Below are 11,755 nucleotides of genomic sequence, written 5' to 3' on the forward strand. Positions count from 1 at the left end.
GTAGTCTATAGAAATTAACCATTATTTTGCATACTGATCCTCTTTTTTGAAACCACAATAAATTCACTTTTCATTTCCATTACTTTTTTTCTGTAGGCTCCATTAGATTTCTACCTGCACAATCCTGTCATTTGCTAATAAACAAAGGCAGTTTTGCTTCCTCCTTTCCAATCTGTGGGCTCTCTATTATGTATTTATTTTTTCCTTGCCATGTCGTGTTGAACATGAAGTCCGACACAAGGTTGAACAGAATCAGAAAGAAGAGTCCTCCTTGTCTTGTTTGTGTTCTTATGGAAATGTGTTTCATTCTTTTAATATGGGATATACTGGTTTATGTATATGTAGGTCTATGTAGGTTTTTCATCAGTGCTCCTTATCAGTTTTAAGAAGTCCCATTTAACACTAGCATGGCCAAAGTTTTTATTTTTAACAGACATTAAAACCCCATTTAATACTAGTATGGTCAAAGTTTGTATTTTTAATGGATATTGAAACTTTAAAATGTTTTGCTGCATTTATTGAGATGCCAACTTTTTTTTCCCCTTCTCATTTTTAATATGGTGATTTTATTTTTGACTGTCAAATCATCTGTACATTTCTGGGGTAAGCCTAATTCTGCGCATGATTGTTTTTACCTACTGCTAGATTCCATTTGCTGGAACTCTTGGAACCATTGCATAAGCAATCATAACTTATATTGTTCTGTTGTTTTCTTTCCTTATGATGTTTTTTGCTTTTAATATTAAGGGAAAGCACTCCTCAAAGAAAATTGACTTTTCACTTCAGTTTTCTAGAAGAAAATGTATGGTAATTGTTTATTTGTTTTACCTAATATTTAGTAGAGTTTCCCAGTCGACTCCTGGGCTTGATTTTGGAATGGTGACAGTTATTTTTCATAAATATTTCCATATTGAGATTCCTTTCATCCTGAATTTTTTTTTCAATATATGAAATTTATTGTCAAATTGGTTTCCATACAACACCCAGTGCTCATCCCAAAAGGTGCCCTCCTCAATACCCATCCCCCACCCTCCCCTCCCTCCCACCCCCCATCAACCCTCAGTTTGTTCTCAGTTTTTAAGAGTCTCTTATGCTTTGGCTCTCTCCCACTCTAACTTCTTTTTTTTTTTTTTCTTCCCCTCACCCATGGGTTTCTGTTAAGTTTCTCAGGATCCACATAAAAGTAAAAACATATGGTATCTGTCTTTCTCTGTATGGCTTATTTCACTTAGCATCACACTCTCCAGTTCCATCCATGTTGCTACAAAGGGCCATATTTCATTCTTTCTCATTGCCATGTAGTACTCTATTGTGTATATAAACCACAATTTCTTTATCCATTCGTCAGTTGATGGACATTTAGGCTCTTTCCATAATTTGGCTATTGTTGAGAGTGCTGCTATAAACATTGGGGTACAAGTGCCCCTATGCATCAGTACTCCTGTATCCCTTTGGTAAATTCCTAGCAGTGCTACTGCTGGGTCATAGGGTAGGTCTATTTTTAATTTTCTGAGGAACCTCCACACTGCTTTCCAGAGCGGCTGCACCAATTTGCATTCCCACCAACAGTGCAAGAGGGTTCCTGTTTCTCCACAACCTCTCCAGCATCTATAGTCTCCTGATTTGTTCATTTTGGCCACTCTGACTGGCGTGAGGTGATATCTGAGTGTGGTTTTGATTTGTATTTCCCTGATAAGGAGCGACGTTGAGTATCTTTTCACGTGCCTGTTGGCCATCCAGATGTCTTCTTTAGAGAAGTGTCTTTTCATGTTTTCTGCCCATTTCTTCACTGGGTTATTTGTTTTTCGGGTGTGGAGTTTGGTGAGCTCTTTATAGATTTTGGATACTAGCCCTTTGTCCGATATGTCATTTGCAAATATCTTTTCCCATTTTGTTGGTTGCCTTTTAGTTTTGTTGGTTGTTTCCTTTGCTGTGCAGAAGCTTTTTATCTTCATAAGGTCCCAGTAGTTCATTTTTGCTTTTAATTCCCTTGCTTTAGGGATGTGTCGAGTAAGAGATTGCTACGGCTGAGGTCAGAGAGGTCTTTTCCCACTTTCTCCTCTAGGGTTTTGATGGTTTCCTGTCTCACATTCATGTCCTTTATCCATTTTGAGTTTATTTTTGTGAATGGTGTGAGAAAGTGGTCTAGTTTCAATCTTCTGCGTGTTGCCGTCCAGTTCTCCCAGCACCATTTGTTAAAGAGACTGTTTTTTTTTCCATTGGATGTTCTTTCCTGCTTTGTCAAAGATGAGTTGGCCATACGTTTGTGGGTCTAGTTCTGGGGTTTCTATTCTATTCCATTGGTCTATGTGCCTGTTTTTGTGCCAATACCATGCTGTCTTGATGATGACAGCTTTGTAGTAGAGGCTAAAGTCTGGGATTCTGATGCCTCCTGCTTTGGTCTTCTTCAAAATTACTTTGGCTATTCGGGGCCTTTTGTGGTTCCATATGAATTTTAGGATTGCTTGTTCTAGTTTCGAGAAGAATGCTGGTGCAATTTTGATTGGGATTGCATTGAATGTGTAGATAGCTTTGGGTAGTATTGACATTTTGACAATATTTATTCTTCCAATCCATGAGCAGGGAATGTCTTTCCATTTCTTTATATCTTCTTCAATTTCCTTCATAAGCTTTCTATAGTTTTCAGCATACAGATCTTTTACATCTTTGGTTAGATTTATTCCTAGGTATTTTATGCTGCTTGGTGCAATTGTGAATGGGATCATTTTCTTTATTTGTCTTTCTGTTGCTTCATTGTTAGTGTATAAGAATGCAACTGATTTCTGTACATTGATTTTGTATCCTGCAACTTTGCTGAATTCATGTATCAGTTCTAGCAGACTTTTGGTGGAGTCTATTGGATTTTACATGTATAATATCATGTCATCTGCAAAAAGCGAAAGCTTGACTTCATCTTTGCCAATTTTGATGCCTTTGATTTCCTTTTGTTGTCTGATTGCTGATGCTAGAACCTCCAACACTATGTTAAACAACAGCAGTGAGAGTGGGCATCCCTGTCGTGTTCCTGATCTCAGGGAAAAAGCTCTCAGTTTTTCCCCATTGAGGATGATGTTAGCTGTGGGCTTTTCATAAATGGCTTTTATGATGTTTAAGTATGTTCCTTCTATCCCGACTTTCTCAAGGGTTTTTATTAAGAAAGGGTGCTGGATTTTGTCAAAGGCCTTTTCTGCATTGATTGACAGGATCATATGGTTCTTATCTTTTCTTTTATTAATGTGATGTATCACGTTGATTGATTTGCGAATGTTGAACCAGCCCTGCATCCCAGGAATGAATCCCACTTGATCATGGTGAATAATTCTTTTCATATGCTGTTGAATTCGATTTGCTAGTATCTTATTGAGAATTTTTGCATCCATATTCATCAGGGATATTGGCCTGTAGTTCTCTTTTTTTACTGGGTAGGAATCAAAGTAATACTGGCTTCATAGAATGAGTCTGGAAGTTTTCCTTCCCTTTCTATTTCTTGGAATAGCTCGAGAAGGATAGGTATGATCTCTGCTTTAAATGTCTGGTAGAACTCCCCTGGGAAGCCATCTGGTCCTGGACTCTTATTTGTTGGGAGATTTTTGATAACCGATTCAATTTCTTCACTGGTTATGGGTCTGTTCAAGCTTTCTATATCCTCCTGATTGAGTTTTGGAAGAGTGTGGGTGTTTAGGAATTTGTCCATTTCTTCCAGGTTGTCCAATTTGTTGGCATATAATTTTTCATAGTATTCCCTGATAACTGTTTGTATCTCTGAGGGATTGGTTGTAATCATTCCATTTTCATTCATGATTTTATCTATTTGGGTCATCTCCCTTTTCTTTTTGAGAAGCCTGGCTAGAGGTTTGTCAATTTTGTTTATTTTTTCAAAAAACCAACTCTTGGTTTCGTTGATCTGCTCTACAGTTTTTTTAGATTCGATATTGTTTATTTCTGCTCTGATCTTTATTATTTCTCTTCTTCTGCTGGGTTTAGGCTGCCTTTGCTGTTCTGCTTCTATTTCCTTTAGGTGTGCTGTTAGATTTTGTATTTGGGATTTTTCTTGTTTCTTGAGATAGGCCTGGATTGCAATGTATTTTCCTCTCAGGACTGCCTTCTCTGTGTCCCAAAGCGTTTGGGTTGTTGTATTTTCATTTTCGTTTGTTTCCATATATTTTTTAATTTCTTCTCTAATTGCCTGGTTGACCCACTCATTCTTTAGTAGGGTGTTCTTTAACCTCCATGTTTTTGGAGGTTTTCCAGACTTTTTCCTGTGGTTGATTTCAAGTTTCATAGCATTGTGGTCTGAAAGTATGCATGGTATGATGTCAATTCTTATATACTTATGAAGGGCTATTTTGTGACTCAGTATGTGATCTATCTTGGAGAATGTTCCATGTGCACTCGAGAAGAAAGTATATTCTGTTGCTTTTGGATGCAGAGTTCTAAATATATCTGTCAAGTCCATCTGATCCAATGTGTCATTCAGGGCCCTTGTTTCTTTATTGACCATGTGTCTAGATGATCTATCCATTTCTGTAAGTGGAGTGTTAAAGTCCTCTGCAATTACCACATTCTTATCAATAAGGTTGCTTATGTTTATGAGTAATTGTTTTATATATTTGGGGGCTCCGGTATTCGGCGCATAGACATTTATAATTGTTAGCTCTTCCTGATGGATAGACCCTGTAATTATTATATAATGCCCTTCTTCATCTCTTGTTACAGCCTTTAATTTAAAGTCTAGTTTGTCTGATATAAGTATGGCTACTCCAGCTTTCTTTTGGCTTCCAGTAGCATGATAAATAGTTCTCCATCCCCTCACTCTCAATCTGAAGGTGTCCTCAGATCTAAAATGAGTCTCTTGTAGGCAGCAAATAGATGGGTCTTGTTTTTTTATCCATTCTGATACCCTATGTCTTTTGGTTGGCACATTTAATCCATTTACATTCAGTGTTATTATAGAAAGATACGGGTTTAGAGTCATTGTGATGTCTGTATGTTTTATGCTTGTAGTGATGTCTCTGGTACTTTGTCTCACAGGATCCCCCTTAGGATCTCTTGTAGGGCTGGTTTCGTGGTGACAAATTCCTTCAGTTTTTGTTTGTTTGGGAAGACCTTTATCTCTCCTTCTATTCTAAATGACAGACTTGCTGGATAAAGGATTCTTGGCTGCATATTTTTTCAGTTCAGCACATTGAAGATCTCGTGCCAATCCTTTTTGGCCTGCCAAGTTTCAAAAGAGAGATCAGTCACGAGTCTTAGAGGTCTCCCTTTATATGTGAGGGCACGTTTATCCCTTGCTGCTTTCAGAATTTTCTCTTTATCCTTGTATTTTGCCAGTTTCACTATGATATGTCGTGCAGAAGATCGATTCAAGTTACGTCTGAAGGGAGTTCTCTGTGCCTCTTGGATTTCAATGCCTTTTTCCTTCCCCAGTTCAGGGAAGTTCTCAGCTATTATATCTTCAAGTACACCTTCAGCACCTTTCCCTCTCTCTTCCTCCTCTGGGATACCAATTATGCATATATTATTTCTTTTTAGTGTATCATTTAGTTCTCTAATTTTCCCCTCATACTCCTGGATTTTTTTATTTCTCTTTTTCTCAGCTTCCTCTTTTTCCATAACTTTATCTTCTAGTTCACCTATTCTCTCCTCTGCCTCTTCAATCCGAGCCATCGTCGTTTCCATTTTATTTTGCATTTCGTTTAAAGCGTTTTTCAGCTCCTCCTGGCTGTTCTTGAGTCCCTTGATCTCTGTAGCAAGAGATTCTCTGCTGTCCTGTATACTGTTTTCAAGCCCAGCGATTAATTTTATGACTATTATTCTAAATTCACTTTCTGTTATATTATTTAAATCCTTTTTGATCAGTTCATTGGCTGTTGTTATTTCCTGGAGATTCTTTTGAGGGGAATTCTTCAGTTTGGTCATTTTGGATAGTCCCTGGAGTGGTGAGGACCTGCAGGGCACTTCCCCTGTGCTGTGGTGTATAACTGGAGCTGGTGGGTGGTCGCAGTCAGACCTGACGTCTGCCCCCGGCCCACCACTGGGGCCACAGTCAGACTGGTGTGTGCCTTCTCTTCCCCTCTCCTAGGGACGGGATTCACTGTGGGGTGGCTTGGCCTGTCTGGGCCACTTGCACACTGCCAGGCTTGTGGAGCTGGGGATCTGGTGTATTAGCTGGGGTGGGTAGGCAAGGTGCACAGGGGCAGGAGGGGCAGGCTTAGCTCACTTCTCCTTAGGTGATCCACTTCAGGAGGGGCCCTGTGGCAGCGGGAGGGAGTCAGACCCGCTGCCTAGGGTTGGCTCCGCAGAAGCACAGCGTTGGGTGTTTGCAGGGAGCAAGCAAGTTCCCTGGCAGGAACTGGTTCCCTTTGGGATATTGGCTGGGGGATGGGCGAGGGAGATGGCGCTGGCTAGTGCCTTTGTTTCCCGCCAAGCTGAGCTCTGTCGTCCAGGGGCTCAGCAACTCTCCCTCCCTTTGTCCTCCAGCCTTCCCGCTTTCGGAGCAGAGCTGTTAGCTTATAACCTTCCAGATGTCAGGTCCCGCTTGCTGTTGGAACACACTCAGTCCGGCCCCTCCGCTTTTGCAAGCCAGACTCGGGGGCTCTGCTTGGCCAGCAGGCTGCCCCTCTGCCCCAGCTCCCTCCCGCCAGTCCGTGCAGCTTGCACTGCCTCGCCGCCCTTCCTACCCTCTTCCATGGTCCTCTCGTCTGCGCTTGGCTCCGGAGACTCAGTTCTGCTAGTCTTCTGGTGGTTTTCTGGGTTATTTAGGCAGGTGTAGGTGGAATCTAAGTGATCAGCAGGACGTGCGGTGAGCCCAGCGTCCTCCTATGCCGCCATCTTCCCTTGGTCCTCTCTCATCCTGAATTTTTTAATACAGTATTTCTTAGGGTCCATAAATATGAAAATATATAACACTCCTATTCTTAAATCTAACCCAAAACACATATTTTTTAAAGACACCCTTAGTGTCTCTAAATTTTTTGTACCTTTTATATTCTAAATTTTGTCAATCTTTCTGAATCATCTTTGATTAATATGTAAATTTCTAACATTCTTCATAATATCATATGCAAATTTCAGTTATGTACCAAGCATTGATTTTTTAATTTTTCCATTTTATGGAAAATATTAAACTTCCTGAAATAATTTATAGGTGTACTTAATAGTAAAATATAGACTAACTTCTAAAATAAAATATATTATTAAAATTTGTAAATTTCAATGTATTTTGTTCTGTTTCTGGTTTATCATTTGAGGGAATATAAAAGGCACAAGATTTGTTTTAGATGTGGGATAGCAGGTTATGTAGAGTTCAAATTCAGGTATTGGAGACTTTTACCTTCTTCTATTTCAAAAGTCATAATAATTTACTAAGGATAATATGGGGAAATATATAACCAAAAATATCAGTGTACGCATTTTCATAATCTTGGCAGCCCTCAATAACGAGTTTTTGCCTCTAGGAAACAAAATATTTCCATGTATTTATATTCCAAAATTCATGATCAGTGCATATTTCTTCTTAATAAATTAAAAAAAAATAAAGACATAACCTCTTCAGTGTATCCTCAGATAAAGATATACATATAGTGGAGTTTTTTGTTCCAAAGAGTTATTTTGATTCAAATTTGACTGACTGTATAGAACATTTTATTCCATGATGGAGGACAGAGAAAACAGCCCAATCTCTCTGTGATGTAAGTAAATTTCCATGAGTGATAAAAATGCTAGAAGTAAACAAAAAGGTGGAAATTCTGAATGGTTAGGAGGAAGTTTTCCAGAAGATGTAACCTATACTATATAAATTGTTTCATACCTTACTAAACTTTCACTAGAAATATAGTATAGGCCAAATTGTGGGATTATCTCTTTGTGCTTCTTAGCTAGGGATCATCAAATCAATGCAGTGAAACAATGGATCCCAATAAAAATATATTACAAGCTTATAAGAACCAATACCAAAGAAAGTTATCCCATGAAAAAGGCAACGAACCTAATTCAACATAGAATAGACTTCTTATGCAAAGACCCAAAACCAGTTAGAAAATGAATTTTAAGCCATAAGTATTTTTATTTTTCAGAGATAAGAAAGTGTAACAACCTCATTAGACAAAGACAGCAATTAGAGATCCAGACTCCAATAAACCATAAAATAAAAAATTGGAAGCTTCTATGGGAGACCTCAAGAAATTTATCTTTCTTTTCTCCAGCTTTATTGAGGTATAAAGGACATATAACATTGTGTAAGTTTAAGATGTACAATGTGTTGATTTGATACACTTATGTACTGAAATATGACTAAAATTTAACATTGGCTCAAGTCTCCAGCATGTCACATGAGTACCATTTGTTTTTTGCATGGATAATATTTAAGGTTTACTTTCTTAGCATCTTTAAAGTATATAATGGAGTGTTTTTAACTATAATGAAGAAAATTGATCTTAATTTGTATATCTACTGGTATAGAGAAATGGACTGATTAAGACAGATGAAATGCGGCACTGATGTTGTGAGTTACTACATATCTAAGTATGTTGAGTCAATAGACTTTCTAGGGCTTATGTATAGAAACGACTGCAACTGATGAGAAGAGCAGGACCTCGAAATCCCCCACGTGGTACTGGGGCGTTTGAGCAAATTCACATGACCGATGACTTCCAATCATAGTGCTACTTTGAGCCTCCTTGAAGCCTTGAAGTTTGATTTCAACACATGCCATAAGAAGAGTATAAAGGCTAAAGGAGAAGAATATGCTTACACAAACACACAAGCACAAACACAAACACACACACTGGGAGATTTATTGTAATGGTTGAGAACAACACAAGAATCATTTGAACTCTCTTTTTGTGCCTTCTCTTCTTCCTCACTCTTGCATGGCATACCCACTATCTTACCTGCATGGAATACCATGTCCTATGGTATATGGAGTCTTGACAAATTTCACTATACTATAAATTGTACCTAATTATTATATTTATAATGCATCTCTCTCTCAAGGAAGGCAACTATTTTTTCTATTTGTATGCTAACGTATTTACAACACATAGAAGTGTGATTGGCACTTAGAACACAACTTCCAAATGTATGTTGAACACATTTGTGCTTCCTATTATTCCTTCTAGTGACATACAGAACAAAGTTTGAAGCCCATAACCTAACTTACGGGGATAATATTGTATCTAAACTTTAAGAAAAAAGATTACATAGCTTTTTCCACATTGTATGTATTGCATATTTTACATCTTTGTTCCTCAAGCTATAGATCAAGGGATTTAACATGGGGATAACAAGGGTGTAAAATATGGATGCCACTTTATCGGTGTCAAAGGAATGACTGGACTCAGGTTGCACATACATAAATATCAGAGTCCCATAGAACACGGTGGCCACTGTCAGGTGAGACCCGCAGGTGGAGAAGGCCTTGTGCCTACCCTCAGCTGAGTTCATCCTGACGATGGCTGTAAGGATCAGGAGGTAAGACACAATAACTATCAAAAGGGAAAAAATCAAATTAAAGCCTGCTAAGATGAGAATAATCAGTTCAATTTCATGCGTATTTGAGCAAAGCAAAGATATCAAGGGGAGACTGTCACAGTAGAAATGACTAATGACATTGTAGCCACAGAAGGATGAACTAAAAATCTTCATGGTGACTAGAAGAGACACAAATGCACTGTAGAGATAGGGGATTGCCACCAGCACCTGACACACACTTTGTGACATGACGACTGGGTAGAGCAGAGGATTACAGATGGCCACATAGCGATCATAAGACATCGCTGACAGAATGAAAAGTTCACTAATGATGAACACAAGAAAGAAAGAAAGCTGTATAGCACAAAAATAATAGGAGATTGTATTTTGATCCACAACAAAATTGACTAGCATTTTGGGTCCTACAGTTGTTGAATAACCCAGATCAGTGAGAGCCAGATGTTTGAGGAAGAAGTACATGGGTGTTTGTAGCCTGGAGTCCACCTTGGTGAGGATGATCATGCCCAGGTTGCCCACCACTGAGATCATATAGATGATGAGGAAGAGCCCAAATAATGGAGCCTGCAGCTCAGGACAGTCTGTGATTCCCATGAGAATGAATTCATTCAGCCCTGTTAGATTATGTTTTTCCATGCAGGTTTAGTAGAAAATCTATTCTGGATAGATACATCATAAGAGTCAATAGATTTCATGTATTATCTCCTTGGAGAGGTTTTAGTACGCCAAATTAGTATAAATAAGATACATCCAAACTATCCAATTCAGGATATTTGAAAATAAACTCATCTGTCACAAAGACTACTATGCATACTTAGAGAAAGAAAGGGAAATAGATAAATGGTTCTCATTCCATTCACATTTGATTCCACAATGAATACTTTCTATTGTCTAGAGACATTTTGGTTGTCACATCTGGGAATTAGGATTCTACCAGCTTCTAATGGCTAGACACAAGTTAAGCTGCTAAATATCTTAATATATCCAATACCTAGGCCATAAAAATATTCAGCCAGGAATAACAACAGTAACAAAATTAAGAAACTCTGATGATATAATTAAATAGATAGATGAGAGAGAGAACGAGAGAGAGAAATGATAAATAGGTAGATGATAGATGATAGATAATAGATAGATGGATAGATAGATAGATAGATAGATAGTTAGATAGATAGATAGAAGTACATAGATATGAATACTAAGGCAAAAATAAAAATCAAGTTAAAAATTTAGGGATCAAAGATATGGGTGATTATTTTACTATTCTTTAAAGTATCATTATTTCTATGATTTATAGAATACAATCACAAGATGACATTTATAAAATACATCAATGATATGGCCTAATACATATGTCAATTATATAATAAAATTTTTAAACCACAAGTTTCCCAAATGCATAAAACCCACTACTCAAAACATGGTTTTATGAAAGGTATTATTATGAAACTGGCTGGAACGTTAACACACTTGACAGATATTTGACAAGAGTATGAATAAGAAAAGTATGACAGATCACAGTGGGAATTATTTTTTATGTGTTGAAACATGCCAGGAGATATATGAGAATAAAAGTCTATATGACAATAAAACTCTCATATATAAAATTGACATTTCCTTGAAGAGCTTTTGTGTAGACAATGGAAATAGTTGGAAATAATTCTCAAATATCAAGTACACTGTGGGTTTCTGTTTGTTTGCTTGTGTTTTTAAAAATTTTTTTAAGTTTATTTTTATTTATTTTGAGAGACACAGCATGTCAGGGAAGGGGCAGAAAGAGAGGGAGACAGAGAATCCCAAGGAAGCTCTGCAGTCACAGCACAGAGCCCCAGATGGGGCTTGAACTCTCAAAACCAGGATATCATGACATGAGCCAAGCTGAGAGTTGGACACTTAATCGATTGAGCTACCCAGGTACCCCAGCTGGTGTTTTTAAGAGTGATAGCAACTTACCTGAAATGTTTCTACTTTCCTGACTTATATACCTGTGCATTCTCTGGCCTGGGACTGAAGTTCTTTGTCAAGGCTATCGTAGGAAGAGGTGAGGAACTGTTTAAGCAAGACATACCGCACCTATCTTCCATGACAACATTTGAATAATCGTGTTGTGACTCCTTGGGTTACTTATCTTTTAATTTCTGTATCAATTTTAGTAGTGTCTTAATATAAGTTATTTGGGTATGAATTTGCTTAAAATATTATTCTTCCTCTGGGGCACCGGGATAGCTCAGTCGGTTGAGTGTTCAACTCTTGATCTCAGTTCAGG

General features: G+C 37.9%; 1 protein-coding gene across 1 annotated transcript; it reads right to left on the reverse strand.

Annotated features, from left to right (window-relative positions):
- Window positions 1-9,183: 9,183 nt before the first annotated feature.
- On the reverse strand, window positions 9,184-10,125 carry LOC132676761 (olfactory receptor 8K3-like). Its single transcript, XM_060628768.2, has one exon. The coding sequence runs from the start codon at window positions 10,123-10,125 to the stop codon at window positions 9,184-9,186; it is 942 nt and encodes a 313-aa protein (XP_060484751.2).
- Between the last annotated feature and the right edge of the window lie 1,630 nt (window positions 10,126-11,755).

Source organism: Panthera onca, chromosome D1, assembly GCF_046562875.1.
Source record: "Panthera onca isolate mPanOnc1 chromosome D1, mPanOnc1 haplotype 2, whole genome shotgun sequence".
Classification (NCBI taxonomy): domain Eukaryota; kingdom Metazoa; phylum Chordata; class Mammalia; order Carnivora; family Felidae; genus Panthera; species Panthera onca.

What these genes read in the sequence shown, in the direction of transcription:
- LOC132676761 (XM_060628768.2), bottom strand. Translation starts at nt 10,125, where the DNA reads ATGGAAAAACATAATCTAACAGGGCTGAATGAATTCATTCTCATGGGA.